The sequence below is a fragment of the Dromiciops gliroides genome, chromosome 4 (genome assembly GCF_019393635.1).
Source record: "Dromiciops gliroides isolate mDroGli1 chromosome 4, mDroGli1.pri, whole genome shotgun sequence".
NCBI classification, from domain to species: Eukaryota; Metazoa; Chordata; class Mammalia; order Microbiotheria; family Microbiotheriidae; genus Dromiciops; species Dromiciops gliroides.
This window is the reverse complement of record NC_057864.1, coordinates 158,247,802-158,268,217: the sequence shown is the minus strand read 5'-3', so window position 1 is coordinate 158,268,217 and position 20,416 is coordinate 158,247,802. Positions and strand designations below refer to the sequence as shown.

At 45.4% G+C, this 20,416-nt stretch overlaps 2 protein-coding genes across 2 annotated transcripts in view; one reads left to right on the top strand and one right to left on the bottom strand.

The window, feature by feature from the left end:
* Positions 1 to 20,416, bottom strand: part of IQGAP3 (IQ motif containing GTPase activating protein 3) — a 61,489-nt gene that overhangs the window by 16,388 nt on the left and 24,685 nt on the right. The window contains exons 16-27 of the mRNA XM_043963809.1: positions 20,214 to 20,304; positions 18,734 to 18,901; positions 18,491 to 18,630; positions 13,903 to 14,073; positions 12,106 to 12,189; positions 11,026 to 11,097; positions 10,848 to 10,917; positions 9,263 to 9,471; positions 7,440 to 7,592; positions 6,961 to 7,124; positions 5,753 to 5,977; positions 4,692 to 4,832 (exon numbers count right to left, since the gene is read on the bottom strand). Coding sequence (XP_043819744.1) covers positions 4,692 to 4,832; positions 5,753 to 5,977; positions 6,961 to 7,124; positions 7,440 to 7,592; positions 9,263 to 9,471; positions 10,848 to 10,917; positions 11,026 to 11,097; positions 12,106 to 12,189; positions 13,903 to 14,073; positions 18,491 to 18,630; positions 18,734 to 18,901; positions 20,214 to 20,304 — 1,688 coding nt within the window. The remainder of the gene's footprint in view (positions 1 to 4,691; positions 4,833 to 5,752; positions 5,978 to 6,960; positions 7,125 to 7,439; positions 7,593 to 9,262; positions 9,472 to 10,847; positions 10,918 to 11,025; positions 11,098 to 12,105; positions 12,190 to 13,902; positions 14,074 to 18,490; positions 18,631 to 18,733; positions 18,902 to 20,213; positions 20,305 to 20,416) is intronic.
* LOC122726212 (40S ribosomal protein S26-like) lies at positions 15,007 to 15,404 on the top strand. The gene has a single exon (XM_043963810.1). It carries the CDS (start codon positions 15,013 to 15,015, stop codon positions 15,358 to 15,360), a length of 348 nt encoding a protein of 115 aa, XP_043819745.1. The 5' UTR covers positions 15,007 to 15,012; the 3' UTR covers positions 15,361 to 15,404.

Genomic DNA, 20,416 nt, shown 5'->3' with positions numbered 1-20,416 from the left:
AAGCGTGGTTCACGAGTAAGAAGTGAGAGAGAACAAAGGCTTAGAGACTGCACAGAAGCCTCACGCCCACATAGCGTGACTACTTTCTTCAACAAGAACTGGGGAGAGGGGGGTACTGGACAACAGGAATACAGAATAAAAACATCACAAAACACCAAAACGGGTTTATATTCAGAGAGACAGGAAATGACTGGTTACAGATGTGGGAGTCATTTCCCAATCAGCCGTCTATGTACATTTAGATCATCAACTTGTTAAGAGTGAAGACCAAAATCAAAACCAAATTAAAATGAGAAGATACGCAATTAAAACAGCTTCCACTGAGATAAAAGAAAAAACACGGACTTTGCTACAATAGAAACCAAAAGAGCTTAAAACCCACCTCAGCCAGCAAACGCTCCGGGACATGATGGTTTAGAATATAAACGTGTTTGGGACAAGATTATAAACAGCATCATCTCATAGAATAGTGAGAGCAGTGGGAAGAACAACATGTTTACAGAGCACTTGGCAAGAACCCAGCCAGCCAGATTATCCCAAAGGCATTTAAAATGAAAATGGAATAACAGTAATGGCAATAATCATAGCTGGCATTTATATAGCATCTACTATGTGCCAGGCACTATGCCCATAACTTTATAAACATTACTTCATTCAATCCTCACAACAACCCTGGGAGGGAGGTGCTATTATGATCCCCAGTTTACAGCTGAGGAAACGGAGGCAGACAGAGGAGACATGACTTGTCCAGGGTCACACAGCTAGTTGTCTGGGACTGGATTTGAACTCCGGTCTTCCTGACTCCAGACCCAGCATTCTATTCACTGAGTCACTAGCCAGCTTGAAGGACAAGGAACTAACCAGAAAGGAAAAGATACATAAAGATTTCTCTGACCCTTTTCTCCATCGTGACAATGGAGTCACAACATGTGAACTCTAATATTTCAGTCCCACACAATATACTACAGGAAGAGATAGAGATGGTGAAGATGGGGATGAGCAGCGGCATCAGACTAAGCAAGTACAGATCCCAAAAATGACACTATTATTCGATCTCTTCAGAGAGTTATCTGAAAGAAGGGAGGATACACCAAATGCTTGGAGAAAAAACCCATGAACCCTATTGTTAACCAAGAAAAGATGGCTTGAGAGAATATCAATAACCAGAGACCCACGTACCTACTTTCTCATCTCTAAAATAATCTTTATGAGAATAGTTTATATACAAGTACTGAGGATATCTTTTATGAAGGTACAAGAAGGGGCCAGGAAGACTTGGAAATGGTAACCTGCAGCAGATGAGGTCCTTACAGTCACACAATTCCTGGAAAGAAGACAAGATCCCAATGTGCAGGGTATCTGCTGATGTATTATCTGAACTAGAATTGATTTGGTGGAGTAAAACCCCATCCCAAAGGCTCTCTTCCAATAAGGTGTTGCCCATGTATATGTCAAAAATCCCTCAAGATTCCTTGAAAAGGTGACAGAAGGGCACCTAGGTGGTGCAGTGGATAGAGCACCGGCCCTGGAGTCAGGAGTACCTGAGTTCAAATCCGGCCTCAGACACTTAACACTTACTAGCTGTGTGACCCTGGGCAAGTCACTTAACCCCAATTGCCTCACTTAAAAAAAAAAAAAAAGAAAAGGTGACAGAGATCTATCCCTTTGTTCAATGACCCTCTGATTATTGACATCAAGGGACAGAGACTAGAATTGTGATTTCACTGATGAGGAAACTCCCTCTATGAAGATCAGATCCTTCTCTGCAATTTGTAGTCTTAGTGGCCCAGAGCACTAAAAGGTTAAGTGACTTACCCAGGGTTACACATCCAGGAAGTGTCAGAAGCAGAACTTGAACCCTAGGTCTCTCCTGGCCTTGAGTCCAGCTCCTTAGCCATTAGATCATGATCCCTCTATTAATATCAAGCAAAGGAATCATGCTTGTCAAAGCATGTCTGCCACCATCATGAATGTCCAGGGTAGAGTTTAGATTCTCTACAGGTGGTGAGATCCTGGGGATGCTTCTGTTTGCAGACAATGTTGTGCCAATCACATCAAGTCCCAGAACACTGAAAAGCTCCCTAAATAACATATCATCACTCAAAAGAGTTTGGCTGAACTATGCACACAGGAAAAACCAAGTGGATGAAGAATGTCTATTGTCCAGACTATGACATGTAGTTAGATAGACAACCCAAAGAATTGGTTCATTCCGTATTTTATATTCTGAACAGACATTGGGGAGAAACAATGAACTGGGCCCAGAACTGAATAGAAGAGCAAGTTGGGTTACTTTTGGGAAACTGTGCTTTTGTTTGTTTGTTTTTGGCGGGGCAATGAGGGTTAAGTGATTTGCCCAAGGTCACACAGCTAATAAGTGTCAAGTGTCTGAGGCCAGATTTGAACTCAGGTCCTCCCGAATCCAGGGTCAGTGCTTTCTCCACTGCACCACCTAGCTGCCCCACAATGCTTTTAATGACCCCAAGATTCCTCTTGAGACAAAGCTTAAAAAAAAAATCTTATTCTCCCACTGATGACATATGGCTGAAAGTCATGGAGGATGAGATTCTCCAAAGAATTAAAGTCGTGGGTCTCCCAGAAGACAATAGAGTGGTGCACGGTAGATGTAGGTAGGCTGTGACATATCACCAATGAAGAAATGCACAGGAGAAGGGGTGTAAAGAGAAATGGAGTTGGAAAAGGAATCAAGTCAGTCAGAGCAAGAGTGTACCTCACAAGAAGGCTCTTAGGACACTGGATGGACATCCCAGGGAGATTTATGGGAGATATAGACAAGCATTGCACAATATGAGGAGTGGATAGGTGGAGACCTGCATCACAGAAGGAGGCACTCACATGGATGAGACCACAGATCCTAATAGAATGTAAACTTCATAAACTTTAGGGCGGCTCCTGATTTGTTTTTGTCTTGGTATTTCTAGCTGCTGAACACAGTGCCTAACACATACAGTAGTAGGTGCTTAAGGAATACTTTTTAAATGAACCAATACATCCAAATAGAACAACACTGGGCTACAGTTATTATTGTCCCATTTAGAGATGTAGAGACTGAAGCTAAGTTCAATAACTTAACTATCTGAGGTCAAACAGCCAGTAAATAGCAGAGCTAGATCCAAGAAACAACCCCATCTTCTGACTCTAAGTGCCCCCCCCTTCCATGATAATGCTGTTATTGTTCAGTTGTTTTTCAGTCATGTCTGACTCTTCAGGACCCTATTTGGGATTTTCTTGATACTGGGGTGGTTTGACAGTTTCTTCTTTAGTTCATTTTACAGCTCCCAAGATTTTACAGACGAGAAAATGGAGGCAAACAAGGTTAAGTGACTTGCCCAGGATCACACAGCTAGGAAGTATCTGAGGCTAGATTTGAACTCAGGCCTGTTGCTGTATACAGTGCGCCTCTTAGCTGCCCCTCCATTATAATACCTTGTTCGTAACAGCTCATTTTGGGTCTGTAGACCCTTCCTGAGCCCATTTTTAGGCTCTATCCCGACCTCTGGGGATAAAGAGCACTCCAGGACTACTCTGCAGTGTGAACTTCTTGTCTCTTCCACACTCTAAGAGGCCCCTTGTCTTCTATCCCAAGGTTTACTCTACTTACCTACTTAATGTGCATTCTGGCTTCCCAACTCAACTAGAACCTCCCCAAGGGTGGGGATTGTTTTACGCTTCATCCATATCCTCCACCCAGCACGGTGCCAGGCACAGTGCTCAATAAATGTTCACTGAATGAATGGATGGGTGAAATGGGCAATCAACTTGCCCATACACGCCATGATTTTAGGAACCCTGAGAGACAGCATGCATGGTGCAGTGCAAAGAGGATTGGATGGGGAATCAGAAGAATTAAGCTCAAGTGGCAGCTCAACCACTTACTAGCTGGGTGGCTGGGCCTCAGTTTCCTAATCTATAAAATGGGTATAATAATACTTATATATACTACCTCCCTCACAGGGGTTACGAAGAGAGTCCTTTGTAAACCTTTTTTTTAGTGGGGCAATGAGGGTTAAGTGACTTGCCCAAGGTCACACAGATAGTAAGTGTCAAGTGTCTGAGGCCAGATTTGAACTCAGGTCCTCCTGAATCCAGGGCCGGTGCTTTATCCACTGCACCACCTAGCTGCCCCCTTTGTAAACTTTAAAGCACTCTAGGAACCTGGACAACTATTGTTACTATTATTCCCTCTAAACCTTTGGCTTTCCAGGCTGAAGGGTCTTGATGTTTTCAGCCTGTCCTCATGTGTCCTTCACATGTTTCCTTCACCTGTCTCCTCCCTTCCCCTCCCCTCACTGCTGCCATTAAATTTAAGGGCTCTTCTCCAATCCCTCTCTGGCACATCTGGTCTTCTTAAAAAGGTGTGATGATCAAAACCATACGGTATCCCAAGGTCTCACTCTCCAGGAAGGCCCTTTAAGGCACAGCTGCCTCCTTCTGCCTCCTCTACCCCATCAAAGCTCTCCTGGTCCAAACTGCCCTTGCCAGCTGCCCACGGCTGCCTCTGTTCCTTCCCCACTTTACTCAGCTCTTTCCTCCTCTAGGAATCCTTCCAGGGTGACATCACCTCACTCTTCTCTTCCAAGATGCCCCTCCCTACCCCGATTCCCCCAGCCCAAACCTGCCAGAGCCTTTTCACTAATTCAGTTCTCTGACTAGGCTTGGGGCCTACATACGGGATCTGGTCCACAGATGAGGTGATTGCTGCAAGAAACTTCTCTGTCACAGCGAGAAGGCTTCGTAGGGAGATGTCCATCCGTCTTTGCACCTCAGGATGACTCAGGGCCTGCTCAGGGGTAACATCATAGGGGAGGTGGCTGTGGGCAGAGAGAGTCAAAGGGTTGGCTCCACAGTCTAAGATGACATTGCAGAGAATGTCAACAACCCCAAGGAACCCATCAAAAAAATCCTCATAATGAGCTCAGAGTAACACTGGCTATGAGAGGATCATGCAACAGCAAAGAAGAGGCTAGGGAAGACGGGAGGGATTCTAATGAGGGAGAGGCTTCATAGAAAAGGAGAGAGAAGGAGGATGGAAGAACCTGAAGATCTGAGGAATAAGCCCTGAAAGGGACGAGGAAGGAAAGAAGACAAAGTGGGAAGGCCTGGAAACAGAGGCTAAAAGGAAAGGGTCTTTATATTAGAATAGCTGGTGGTTCCTGAGTGCTCTGGAGCAGGCCTGAGGGAGGGGGAGGGTAGTGGACTGGGGCAAAGCAGATTCCCCCTCCCTGCCCCCTCCTTCAGTTTGAGAAATATCTTCACCCTGTACACGTGGTCCTATTGAGCTGCCCACTCCCATAAGGTTACTTCGCTTCCTTCACTGAGCTAGTTACACATCTGTCCTTTAAGCACACACCTGCACATTTATTTACCCAGAGTCCCATATTAAAGCCCCAATTCTGTCAGGGTACCATGTTGGATGGGGCAGTATCCCTATGTTCGTCTATTACATTGCAAATAGTTTCACACCAGCATCCATACCCCCAACCCAGCAATCCTGGCATGTCATTTTTTTGCACTGACTTAGCAATGGAGCACATTTGCCTATGGTTTCATTTGCACAAATCCCATTAAAATCACCATAAGGGAATATCCCATTTCTACCTTTCCTACTCAGCTCGCCCCATTATTTTCCCACCAAAGCCGATGTTTAATTCGCATCAACTAGCAACGTCATTTGTTCAACACCTTCCCAGGTCTTCCACCCCACCTGTGCAACTTGTCCTGGCTTCCTCACCTCCGCTGCCCAGTCTGGGCTTCCATCTGGTTGATCCAGGTCTTATACAGGTGAATGGGGTCAGTGTGGACGCTGAGTGTCCTGTCTTCAAGGACATTCTGGATCACCCCGCCCAGGATCTCCCGCAGTGCACTCTGTCCCCGGCCATTACGGTAGAAGCTAACCACCAGCTTGACTACTGTCGGGTTGCCCATGGCCATATCCTGGGGCTGTTCAACCTTGGATCTAGGATATAAAGGGGACATTCTTTTCTACTTTCTAGCCTCCACACGGTGGTAACATGACCATCAAATAGTTTCCGGAAGAGACACCATGTGGGGCAGTGGCATCAGGAGACCTAGGGCTCTGTTAATTATGCCTTTGCCACTTCCTATCTGTGTGGCCTTGGGCAAGTCATTTCCCTCTGAGAGCCTTAGCTTTTTTTTGGGGGGGGGGCAGGGCAATGGGGGTTAAGTGACTTGCCCAGGGTCACACAGCTAATAAGTGTCAAGTGTCCGAGGCCAGATTTGAACTCAGGTACTCCTGAATCTAGGGCCGGTGCTTTATCCACTGTGCCACCTAGCAGCCCCCTTAGTTTTTTTATATCTATAAAATGGGAGGAGGTTGGGCTAGATGACTTCTAAGATTCCTTCCACCTCTAAATCCAATCATTCCCTTTTTGTTTGTCTCTTTGTTTGTTGCAGGGCAAAGAGGGTTAAGTGACTTGCCCTGGGGTCATACAGCCAGTTAAGTGTCAAGTGTCTGAGGCTGGATTTGAACTCAGATCCTCCTGAATCCAAGGCCAGTGCTTTATTCACTGTGCCACCTAGCTGCCCCCCAATCATTCCCTTTTACCCTTGCCTAGTCAAGGCCTCAGTCCCTCAGGAACTTGCTCTAGGGTTTCCAATGATTAGGGGAAGTCCTTTTGTCTAGCCTATATCCTCCTTGCTGATGTGTTCACATATGGTAACCTTGCCAAATGGACACCACAAAACCTTGGGGCCATGCCACCCTTGACCCAGAGTAAGAAGACAAGGAAGGAGTCACCCAGGTCCCGTTCTCCAAGTCTCATACCTGAAGAAATGGTCATTCTGGTTATTCAAGACTTTCAGAAATAAAGACTCCCTTGGGAAGTGGTTCTGATGACTTCCAACACCAAGTCGTTCCTCATGTGGGTCTTGGTTATTCTTGGTGTTTCCCTCCCAGACCCACCTGCCTATCACACTTACTTGATTTCCTCCTGGAGGGCGGTCTTAAAGAGCTGGAGAAGGAGGTAAGCTTCTCGGCGATTAGAGGCATAGTTGTACAGGGTGAAAATGACCGACTCCATAAATTTTGTGGTCTTGTTCTGGGGCATCTGGAAAATCAGCTTGGCCAGGTAGATTGGCTGGGTCTGCAGGGAAGAGGGGCAGGAATGGCTGTAAATAGCAGCAAGAAGGCTATAGGCAAGACCCATAAAAGAGGTATCTCTTGGGTGGTGGAGACATCTTTTCCACCCAGGGCAGGTGAGAGGCAGTGGCTCATTGAGGAAGGGCGGGGGAGGGGGTAGATGTGATAACATCAGGTCACTAAGATGTCAAGGGACAGGTTACAATTGTCCTACCGGCAAGCCTGACTCATTTAGAGAAAGGAAGCTGGACATGAGCCTCCAGGGAGCTGGGGGAGAGCAGGGCACAGCTTCTTTCTCCTTCCAGCATCCTCTACTCACCTGGAGCAGGTAGAAGAGGTGTTGGTAGGCCTCTAATTTCTGCCGTTTCTCTTTGCTCAGTGACTTCAGTCCTTTCCGCCTGTCTGGCACCATCATGTCTGACAGATGCTCCTTGTTCTTCTTGGTCAGCTTCTTGCTATGTGAAACAACCTCCTGGGGGTGAGAAGGACAGAGGGAAGCCTCAAGATCTAGCCTGAAACATACGGTCTGATGCTGGGGCCGGGGCTGGGCCGAGCCTCACCTTTTAACAGCCTAGAGCTTCGGTTTAAGGCATGGATGTGAACCTGGGGCGACTGATAAGCAGAGGGAGAGTGGGGAGAGGTAATACCAAAAACAGCAGCAACAAGCATTATAGAGCACTGACTATGTGCAAGCACTACTGTGCTGAGCACTTTCCAATTATCTCATTTAAGAATAAGAGCTGCGCAGTGGATAGAGCACCGGCCTTGGATTCAGGAGGACCTGAGTTCAAATCCGGCCTCAGACACTTAACACTTACTAGCTGTGTGACCCTGGGCAAGTCACTTAACCCCAATTGCCTCACCAAAAAAACAAAACAAACAAAAAGAATAAGAGCTAACATTTCTATAGTTCCTACTGTGCATCAGGTACCATACTAACTAAGTGCTTTACGTAATTGTCTCACTTGATCCTCACAACTGTCCTGGGAGGAAGGTGCTATCATTATCCCCCATTTTATAGCTGAGGAAACTGAGGCTTAACAGAGGTTAAGTAACTTGCCCAGGGTCACACAGTTAGTAAGTGTCTGAGGCCAAATTTGAACTCAGGTCTTCCTGACTCCAGCCTCAGTGCTCTATCCATTGAGACACCCGGATGCCTCATTAGTGAGATGAGAATTGGGATGCAATGGAGGGTGAAGATCAGACTAAGAGGTGCCTTTTCATCGATTGTTCCTACTGAGAATGGCACACTCCCTTTCCACCCTGAGGGTAAGTGGGAAAGAAGGAGAGAGAATAATATTGTCTGAAAAGGGATTATCTTTGGGGGCTGTCTCCTGGACTACATCTTCATTAAGGACAGACGGGAAAAAAGCAGCAAGAGAGGGCTTTGACTCAAATGTTCTTGCTTCAAAGAAGGCTTCACACTGGAATGAGGTATTGGGAGAACTGATGAAATCCACAAGTTTTAAAGAAATAAAATGGCGATGATCCGACTGGGGATCCCTCCTAGCATGCCAGGGAATGGCCAAAAAAAGACCTCCAGGACATAAAAGCCTAAGCCAGAGCCTGTGCTTGGCAGAATGATGATGCTAAATCACACTCATATAGCAACATGAAAGTTTATAAGCAAGCCCCTTTCCCCATGAACTCTGTGAAGAGGTAAGTTTAAGTATTATTATGGCTAATTCTACAAATGGGGAAAACTGACTTCCCTTCTAGTTTATATCTGAACCCAGATCTCCTGGCTGTCTGCCCATGGCTCTATTTCCTGCCCACACCACGATGTCCCTTAGGAAAGCAGAATGAGGAGCAAGTAATACAGATCATTATAATCTTTATCTATTTAGGCCTCTAGGTGGCGCCACAGTGCACAGAGCACCTGGACTAGAGTCAGAAAGATCTGAGTCCAAATTCAGCCTCAGACACTTGCTGTGTGACCCTGGGCAAGTCACTTAACCTTTTAGCCTCAGTTTCCTTAACTGTAAAATCACCTACCTCCCAGGGCTGTTGTAGGGATCAAAAGAGATAATATTTGTAAGGCACACTTAGCACAGTGCCTGGCCCCTCTGTAGGCGCTATAGAAATGCTAGCTATGATAATGGACTGGAACCCAAGGACCTGATATGGCCTCTGATGCATCACCTGCAGCGTGATTCTGTTCTTCACCAGCAGGCCAATCTTGATGTCCATCAGGTTGAGGTCCTGCTCCAGTTGCTGATTGGATCGAATTTTCCTGACTACCTCCTCCTGAAGTTTCAGCAGCTCAGCCTCTTCCCAGAAATCCTGTTGCCTCTGGTCCAGGAGGTGGGCGAATCGACACACCACACTGAGAGGGGGGTGACGATCATGGACTGGAGGGAGACAAGGTAGGCAGGGGGGGATGAAGGCTAAGAGAACTCTCCTCAATGGCTCACCAGTCTCCATCTCCTGCCACCTCAACTCCTTCTATTCTTCATGGAGATGGAGTCTGGGAGCCCCGTGCCCAAACACAGAATCCCCTTTCATGAAATGTGATCGTAAACTGCCACCCTGACTATGCCATTAACCAGTTTTTTCCCTTCCTTCTGTCCTTGGCAGAACCTACCTTCTTGCAAATATCTGTACCACTCTACCCCTAGTGCCCCCACAGCTTTTTAAACAACACCTACCTCTCTCTGATACACACTATCCATTCCCAAGTTCACTAAATTCCTAAGTCTCAGCCCTGTTCCTCTTTCTCTCCAGTTCTCCTCAGATTTGGACGACAAGAACCTTCTGTCCAGCCTTTCCCCAAAGGCACTCATATCATACCCAGAAGTAGTTTTTTAGGGAATTATTTTAGTCCCATTCATTTTCTTGTCCCCAGACCTACAGTTCCCTCCAATGTTCTTTCCCACCCAATTCCAATTCCCTGGCCTGGACTACTCATAGGGTCATGGATTTAGAGCTGAAAGGAATCTCAGAAGTAACTGAGTCCAAACTCCTCATTTTATAGATGAGGAAACCGAGGCAGAGAGAGATCATGGGACTTGTCCAGGGACATACACACAGCTAGTAAGTGTCTAGGGCTAGATCTGAACACAAGTCTTCTACACTTCAGGCCCATCACTTTATCTATCCAATGTATCACCTAGGGGCCTTAAAAAAATGAGAGCAGAGGCAGCTAGGTGGCACAGTGGATAGAACACTGGCCCTAGATTCAGGAGGACCTGAGTTCAAATCCGGCCTCAGACACTTAACACTTAATAGCTGTGTGACCCTGGGCAAGTCACTTAACCCCAAATGCCTCACCAAAAATAAAAAAAAGCATTAAAAAAACAATGAACAGTGAATGGTTTTTGTGCATTCATGTGGATGAAAAAATTCAGCACCTGATCACCTTTCTGCTAAAGGGGCTCCCCAAAGCTGGCTAGGCTGGATCTCAGACAATAGACATAGTCTGCTCGTTAATGTATTATGATAAAAAATCTATTAATCTTTTATACAATTTGATCTAAGCCTATTCCTAGGACAGCTGATAATGGCTAGAATCCGTGCTATCAGAGCGAGAGATTCCTAAGAGTTGGGAATGCATCTTTCCTTGCCTAAAGATATCCCCTTAAATCAAGAGAAATGCTCAGGAATGAGGGAGGCTGACTGGTGACTGTGAGAGGAGGGAAATCAGGCCTGAAAGGTAAAACAGTTTGCCTAAAGCCACACAGCAATCTCACTCCTGGAACATCTCCCATCGAGGTGCAAACCAACTTACCCAGCATCCTATAGTCACCCCGGGCTCTCCTGGCTCGGAAAAATGCCTGGATCTTCACGACTGAATTGATCTGTCAGTGGGCAGAGAAAGAGAAAGAAAGTGACCAGCCTCCCTCCTCTTTCCTTGCTTGCATGCATTGAAAGATGACATACAGGGAGGATAATGAGCCAGTACTTACATTGTCCTGAAAAAAATGTAGTCTTTCCCGATATCTCTTCCGAGCCACCCACATCCGGGCACAGGCCTGGATCTTTGGGAGGGAAAGAAGGCATTAGAGATGTACTGTCGGGGGCAGCTAGGTGGCGCAGTGGATAGAGCACTGGCCCTGGAGTCAAGAGGACCTGAGTTCAAATCCGGCCTCAGACACTTAACACTTACTAGCTGTGTGACCCTGGGCAAGTCACTTAACCCCAATTGCCTTACAAAAAAAAAAAAAAGAGATGCACTGTCCCCTCAGGGCTACGAGCAGACCCCTAATTTCAGACACCCCCAAGGAGGTCCCTGATCCAGAATTCAGATAAAACAATAACAATTTAAAAAGAGATCTAACAGATGTTTGGAGATCCTGGCTTCCCCACTTGGTGTCAGTCACATTTTCATCCACAAGTTATTTTTTTTTTATCACCAGTGCAGTGCATGGCACGTTATTATTGTTGTTTAGTCATTGTTAAGTTGTGTTTGGCTTAACTTCTCCTTGACTTCATTTGGGGTTTTCTTGGCAAAGATACTGGAGTTGTTTGTCATTTCCTTCTCTGGCTCATTTTACAGATGAGGAACTGAGACAAACAGGGTTAGGTGACGTGCCCAGGGTCACACATCTGATAAGTATCTGGTGCTGGATTTGAACTCAGGAAGATGGGTCTGCCTGACTCCAGGCACTATGGTGTGCCCTGGAACATAGTAGGTGCATAATAAATATTTATTTTGGTAACCTAGGGAGGATAATATAAGAGCCCTTTCCTATAATACTGGGATGCAACAAGGGCAAAGGAATGTAGATCTGCTTAAAAAGGCAAGAAAGGGGGCAGCTAGGTGGCTCAGTGGATAGAGCACTGGCCCTGGATTCAGTAGGACCTGAGTTCAAATCCTGCCTCAGACACTTGACACTTACTAGCTGTGTGACCCTGGGCAAGTCATTTAACCCTCATTGCCTTGCAAAAAAAAAAAAAAAGAAAGAAAGAAAAAAGAAATTGCTTGTTAACAGGTACTTCCTTTGTGGGAAGGAGGAGAGAGTCCCCAGAAGTCCAGCCATGAGTACCTTCATCACAGAGGCCACATTTGCCTTTAAGAACCTCATCCGTTCTTGGTAGATCTTCCTCTGCTGGTAACCTCTCCAATGAGCCTGCAGATTGGGAGAGAAAAGGAATCACCTCATCTGTCTCCACTCCTTCTCCGTCTCCAAGCCTGAACATCCCATGAAAACAAATCCTGTCTTAGATGCTCAAGAGTCAGGGTGCAGAGACTGAGAATTTGCATGTTTCCCAATTCAAATACAACATTTATTAAGTGACTAATGCTATGCTAGGCACTGGGTCAAGGGTGAAAATGACAATCTGTGTTCTCAAGGAACTTAATTCTACTAAAATCCCACCTTCTGTAGGAAAGCTTCCCCAGCCCCTCTGAATTCCAGTGTCTTCTCTCTGTTAATTATCTCCTATTTATCCTGTATATAGCTTGCCTTGTACATGTCTGTTTGCTTGTTGTTTCCTCCTTTAGACTGTAAGTTCCTTGAGGACAGGGACTATCTTTTGCCTCTTTTTTTTCTCCCTAGGGTTTAGCACAGTACCCAGCACATAGTAGGTGCTTAATAAATGCTTATTGATGGATGGATGCATAATATATACCAAATACACCCATATCTCCATGCCCACATAGCTATACTACTATGTTTACATACCACCGACCCACACAAACAGAATATACTCAATACAGTCACATACACATATGTGAACAGTATACACCTTCACACATATGCACATGTATATAAACAAACAACTATACACACAAGCACATATTTGTCATGCATATATGCACATATTGCTCTCTCTCCCTTTCCCTTCCCTCCCCATTATTCCATATACTGAGCTAAGACCAAAACTCAGGTTTCCTGACTCAAGGGCTACTGTTCTTTCTATTTTGCTATAGAACAGATCACAATATAGGAAAGCAGCAGGGAAGAAAGCTTTAAAAGGAGGTTAGGCCCAGACTATGGGAGGCTGTGAATGCGAAGCTGACAGACACGGGGACTTCATTCAGTAGGCAATGGGAAGTTGTTGTTATTTAGTTATGTTCAACTCTTCATTACCCCATTTGGGGTTTCTTTGCAAAGATACTGGAGTGGTTTGCCATTTCTTTCTCCAGCTCATTATACAGGAAACTGAGGCAAACAGAATTAAGTGACTTGCCCAGGGTCACACAGCTAGTAAGGATCTGAGGGCACATTTGAACTCAGGTCTTCCTGACTCCAGGCTCAGTGCTCTATCCACTATACCACCTAGCTGTCCTTTAGGCAAAGGGAAGAGGGATCAGTAAATGCATATTGAATAAAGTGACCATAACACACACACACACACACACACACACACACACACACAGAGTCAACAAATCTATAAGGTGAAGCTTGAAATACTTGGCCCAAGGGGAATGTAGAATGATAAAGGAGAGAAAGAAGATAACAGATTAAGGAAAGAGTGACATTTGCTGAGACTGGTCCCATCAAAGTTAACTGGCCCAAGATATCTATTGAGAAGGCTTTTGGAGGAACAATCTTGAGCATGTTTTGGAAGGAGGAAAGAGGCAGAAGATACTTCTGTACTTCCTGAGAAATTTCTTCTGCCTGTCTCACTTTGCCCTCTCCACCATCCTATTGTCCAATTTCAGTCCCTTCTTCTACAATCTCCTTTCATTTTGTCCTTGGGGCAGACAAAGAGGATCATCATTTTTTGGTGTAACCAACCCTCTGGAGACTCAAAGACAATTTAGTTTTCACTCAGTATAGAAGATGGGACAAGACACTCAAAGTCTGAGAAAACCCAGGTCTTGAAGACCACTCTACCTGGATTTTGATAACGGCTGGGACCAAGGTCTTTAGGAAGTGGGAATGCTTGGCAAACTCCTGACGAACAAGGAAGCCCCGCATCCGGGCCTGGAGCTGGATGATAAAGCCAACATTGGCACTCCAAAGCTGGTGTCGGTCATGGGCAGCAGTAACTGTTGTGATTGCTGCCTGTGGAAGAAGAATGGATGGGAGGGTTATACTGACCTGGCAGGTAGATGGGGTGGTCATGGTGGGGAAGGGATGAAGGAAGTTCTCTCTCCAGCCCCCACCCCAATGTTGTGCTTTCCTCTACCTATCACACTTTAACCATTCACTCTGTTTATCTCCCTCCCACATGCTCCTATAGTTCTTTCTTCATTAAATAAGAACTCATGAGATGAGCAGAACCAGGAGAACATTGTACACAGTATCAACAACATTGTGTGTTGATCAGCTGTGATAGACTTGACTCTTCTCAGCAATACAATGGCCCAGGATAGTTCCAAAGGATTCATGATGGAAAATGCTCTCCAAATCCATAAAAAAAGAACTGTGGTGTCTAGATGCAGATTGAACCATACTACTTCTATTTTGTTTTTGTTTTTTGAGGTTTTTCCCTTTTGCTCTAATTCTTCTTTCACAGCATGACTAATGCAGAAATATATTTAATGTGATTGTACATATATAACGTATATCAGATTTCTTGCTGTCTTGGGGAGGGAGTAGGGAGAAAAATTTACACTACATGTAACTAGAAAGTAAAAAGCTTTTATGATTAAAAAAAAGAACTCATTGGATCACTGCCTTTAGAACTAGAATGAAAAATTAAGATTATTTAGATCATTTTTCAGATTAAGAAACTTGACGCCTAGTTTAGAAGTGACTTGCCCAAGGTCACACAGCTAGTGAACGATGGAGCTTTGGTTGGAATATGGCTTTGCAAGGGTAATAACTTCCAGAAGAAGGTGAGTGGAAAGAACTATTTGAGAGGTCTGGGAAATGATCACATGTCTCATATAGATACATGATATGATCATGATGGGAGACTTCAATTATTTGGCCATCTGTTAGTGTTCTTTCTGCCTAAAGAAGAGTACCTAATACCTTTTTCAGCTTCTGACTTACAAGATGACCAAGAAGAGGAGGAACAACGGGCGCGCCAAGAAGGGCCGCGGCCACGTGCAGCCCATCCGCTGCACCAACTGCGCCCGCGGCGTGCCCAAGGATAAGGCCATCAAGAAGTTCGTCATCCGAAACATCGTGGAAGCCGCGGCCGTCAGGGACATTTCCGAGGCCAGTGTTTTCGACTCTTATGTGCTCCCCAAACTGTATGTGAAACTGCATTACTGTGTGAGCTGCGCGATCCACAGCAAGGTAGTGAGGAATCGGTCTCGTGAGGCACGAAAGGATCGGACACCCCCACCCCGCTTCAGACCTGCTGGTGCTGCCCCCAGACCCCCTCCAAAGCCAATGTAAAGCTCTATCTGCCTGTCAAAATTCCTGAACTAATCAGAGGAAAATAAAATGGTTGGTTTACCTTAAAAAAAAAAAAAAAAAAAAGAAGAGTACCTAATAACTTTTAAAAGCATTTTTATTTTATTAAATACTTACCAATTATAATTAATAATTTTGAGTTCCAAATTCTCTCCCTCCCTCTTGCCCCTCTCCCACCCCTTCAGAAGGGAAGTGATATGTTGATTAAATAAGTAAAGTCATGCAAAACTTATTTTCACAAGCTAATCATTTTCAGACTTGCCTTTCTGACCATTCTGTCCTTCCAAAGGTGGATGAAACAATGAGGGGAACTGGTGTTCTAAATCTGAACCTCGCCAACAAGGAAGAACTGGTTCCTAGGAGTGGAACTTTGCAGGGAAGAAGTGAGCACTCCATCTTAGAATTGATGATAAATTAGCTCAAGAGGGACTGTAAACTCTCCAGAGTGAAATTCTGAAGACATGCATGACAAGAAGCAGTTTTGATGAGGATGAAAGGAGGGAATGATCTAAAGAGCCTGATACGGACACACAGGGAACTCAGTGGCCAACCTGAGTTTTTAAAAGTCATGTACAGAGCATGAAAGGGCACGAGTAATGGACGATGAAGGCAAAATCATGACCTAAAGATCGCCCGAGGTGCTAATGCTTAGAATGCAGTGAAGCAGGTAAGGAAGGCTAAGGAAAAAAATGGCAGGAATTTTAGTGATGTTGGGAGAGAAGAAGGGGCTCCAAGAAGGAGAGGATCCTGAGTAGATGGGCCAATCTTAAGAGAATATGGAGAGAAGGCAGAACTGCTCCATTCTTAATCTACTTCTGTTTTCTTTGCCAAGGAGAATGACCTTTGGACTGGGAATAAGAAAATAAATATGATGAAGAGGGAGTTGAAACCCAAGATAAGGAGGTAAATAATAAAAGGGCACCTTACTGCCTTAGATGAATTCAAGTCATCAAGGCCCCCAGTGATCTAAAGCTTAGAATACTAAAAAAAATGGGCAGATATGAATCCTGAGCCTATGCCAATGATCTCCAAAATAAGTGAATGGGAGAGTCACCACGGGACTGAAGAAGGTAAGTGTTACTCCTATTTTCAAAAAAGGGAAGAGAATGGAAATCTGTAGCCTGATGGAGGCTAATGAGATGTATTTCAATTCCTGGCAAGATTTGACAATATTATTAAAGGGATGGTTAGTGGACATCTAGAAAAGGAAACAGTGATCACAAAAAGCTAGCATGGCTTCATCTAGAACAGGTCATGCCGGACAAACTTCATATGCCTTTTTGAAAGGGTCACTAGACTGGTGGATAAGGAGAATGTTATAGTTTACCTAGGTTTTAATAAAGCATGACAAAAATCCCTCATGCTGGGTTTTTTGCGGTTTTTTGGGGTGGGGCAATGAGGGTTAAGTGACTTGACCAGGGTCACACAGCTAATAAGTATCAAGTGTCTGAGGCCAGATTTGAACTCAGGTCCTCCTGAATCCACGGCCGGTGCTTTATCCACTGCGCCACCTAGCTTCATGCTGTTTTAATGGAAAAGATGAAAGCTAGAGACTACAATATGATTAGGTAGATTTGAAAGTGGCTGAACGGCTGGGCTGAGAAAGTAGTTTTTAATGTTTCAGTGTCAATTTAGAAGGTCTCTAAGAGTGTTCCAAGGATTCATACTTGGACATATATATAGTTTAAAAGATCTATTTGTGACTCAGATCAAGTCATAGAGGGGATGCTTATCAAATTTGCAGATGAGACGATGTTGGTAGGCGCAAGTTAGCACGTTAAGTGACAGAGTCTGGATTCAAAATGATCTTTATAGACTAAAACCCTGGGCTGAATCTTTTTAATTTGGACTGGTGATTTCATCTGTGCAAGGAATACCCGGGTTGGAAACTCCTTCCACCAAAGTAACTCATTTGTAACTTGGGTATTAAGAGGTTAAATAATTTGTCTGTAGTTACAGGTAGCATGTATCTACAGGGAGGATTTGAATGCAGCTCTTCCTGACTAATGTTGACTATATGGCTCTCTACTCATTATACCATACTACCAAATCTAAGAAGATTAATTAAGTAGGGATAAATACCAAGTTTTCTACTTGATTAAAAAAACAAGTAGCTAACTTTACAAGTACAAGTTGGAGCAAGTGGGTAGGGTTAGACAGAAGTTCATTAGAAAAAAGTTCTGAGGTTTTAGTGACTGTAAGCTCAAAATGAAATACAAAAATATTTATAGCAACATTTTTTGTAGTAGCAAAAAACTGGGAGCAAAGTAGGTGCCCAATAATTGGGGAACAGCTGCACAAACTATGGCATATGAATGCAACAGAATATTATTGTGCTATATGAAATAATGAATATGAAAAATAACTCCCACCTCACCTGTGAAGAAATCCAGGTCAGTTATGCCCCGGAGGCTTCAGGAGAGGGTTGGAGGGGAGGAAGTGGGAAGAGAGGCTAAAACCTTACGTGGGCACCCCATTTTAAGAGATGCTGCAAGTCTGGAAAGCATCCAGAAGACGGCAATCATAACATGGCCAAGGGCCTTAAGATCAAATCGTATGAAGATCAGTGGATGGATATGGGGATGTCAGGCTAAAGAGAAGGAGAAGATAAGGGGGAGCAGGAGGGCTGCCTTCAAGTCTCTGAAGGGTCACCACTCAGAAGGAGAGTTGGGCTGGCTCTGCTCAGTCTCAGAGGGCAGCGCTTCATAGAAGCTGCAAAGAGACAGATTTATGAATGGGAGTACCTGCTAGCAGTCACATCTATCCCAAAGTACAAGGGGCTTCCTCAGAGGGGGAGTGGCCTCCTCACTAGAGTTCTTCAGACTAGCTCGTCTCGTTTAGGTGAGGGTCCAGGGCTTCTGACTACAGAACTCTCAACTTCTTTAGCCAGACGGCTTGAGTCTAAAATTCTTAGGGATTTCCCTGAGGACCCACTTCCTTGTGTTCGAGCTGCCTGACTTTAGGGCCCACTGGGGCCACCAGAGGCCCTGGTGAATTCCTGATCCTTGAAAGTGGACAGGAACGACATTGGGAACCTCACCAGGAGTGGCACATTGCAACTGTGACTCATCCATGACAGAGTCAGGGGGTTTTAGCCTCCCTTCCCACTAACCTGGATCTCTTCACGAGTGAGGTGGGAAGTATTTAGGGTACAATCAGGAGGGCGTTCCCAGGTGCCCTGGAAAGTCTGTAGGTGGAAGTAGTAGGCAATTCCATCCTTCATCTGATGCTGGACCCAGAAGAACTTGTTTCCTAAAAGGAAGCCATGGGAAAAGGGAGCAGGGATAGAGAGATTTGAGGAGACGGGAAAAAAGGATAAGGAGGAGGAATGGGAAGAGGCAGGGAGGGCTGATACCTGGTTGTTTCTTCCTTTCCATGATATCCTGCAATGCCTTCTGGTAGCCACTGGCACATTCTGTGACCACCCCACAGAGGGTCACAGCTGGATTACGTAATACCCGTTCTGTCTGGGCTGACTTCCCCTCCTTGATGGCTTGGTTGATGGCAGCCACTCCAAGGGCCACTAGGGTGGCAGAATAAGAGAGGAAAAAAGTTAATTAGCTCTTGGGGAGCTTCCCCAAGGAGCATGTTGCTCTGGGCTGTGGGACAGGTGAGAGAGAAGAGATGCAGTGGCATGGGGAAGACAAGACAGGTCAATGGGAATCGGGAGGGTCTGGGGAGGGGATGCTATCAGTTTAGCAAGGATCACTGGAGGAAGACAAAGTTGAACTTGAGTAGGAAGGAGGACAGAAATGGAAGTGGATAGATAAAGGAGAATCAGGCACATCAAGAAGGAAGAATGACTACAGGCATTTGACGGGGTTACAAGGCAAGGCATGGGTAGGGCTCATGGGGCTGGTTTCCCTTAATGGAATAGGGAATCCAAGCTGGAGAGCTGGCAGGAAACAAGGTGGAGGAGTAACATAGGGGAGAGGGCTGGATTCACTGAGAAGTGCAGGCTCTGACTTCACAGAGCTGACAAATGGGCAGATGGTGGGTGCTATGCAAAGGACACGCTCCAAGAGTGTTTGCATCGGCTTTACCTTGGTCTTACCTCATATACTTTTATACAGTCTATACTCCAGCCAAACTGGACTAATTCCCTCTCCCCTAAGCAGGTTCTGGGTTCTTACTTCCCCAGGCTTTAGCTCACATTGTTTCCACAAGCCCAAAACACTCTCCCTCCACCTTTTTGGCTACTGAATCAATCGATCAATCAGCATTTATTAAGCACCCACTATGTGGCAGGAACTGTGCTAAGTGCTGAATCCCCCTTTCACTCAGATTCTGTTTCTGCGACAAAACCTTCACTTATGCAAGCTCCCCCTCCCCCCAGTGGTAACAACTGCCTGTTTCTATGGCTTCACATAGCACTGGTGGATAGTTCTAAGCTTTTGGAGAGCAAGGACTGGGTCATGACTGCCCCCCACGCAAACACAGCAGATGCTTAATGAATATTTGTTGAGTGAACCCCCTCCCTCCTCTCCTTCCCATCTCACTCAGCTGAAAGACTGATCTCTGAAACACATTCTCAGGGCAGAGTTCCACCAGAACCCAACCCAAAGGCAGGAGGAGGAAAAAAAAGGGGGAGACGTTTTTCCAGCCTGTTGCGTGATTTCTTATGTGCTCCTGGCATGTGCCAACTTTGGGGGTGATGCATGAGGAGGAGGTGGTTGGGGAGGACAAGTGAGGCAGCAGAAACTCTCATCCCTTTGACCAACAATTAGTCTAGCCAACAGGTCTGCTGTGTCAGCCTGCCTCTTCTCAGGAGGTGGATAAGGAAAGGAGGACTGAATGGAACAGAGGAAGGGGCACAATTCCCTTATCTTTCTTACTCTTCTGAGCTGCCTCTGTCTCCTGATTAGCTTTGGCCACTCCCTGGCGGATCTCCTCCAACCACAGCGCAGCTCCGGGGTCCTTTGTTACCTAGAGGAGAGGTAGCAAGGAAGGAAGATTAGGGGCCAGTCTGGACTCCCAATTTTACAAGAGTTCCCCTCCCCTCCCCTCCCTGTGAGGTTAACTGGCCACTCTGACCTGA

What these genes read in the sequence shown, in the direction of transcription:
- LOC122726212 (XM_043963810.1), top strand. Translation starts at nt 15,013, where the DNA reads ATGACCAAGAAGAGGAGGAACAACGGGCGCGCCAAGAAGGGCCGCGGC.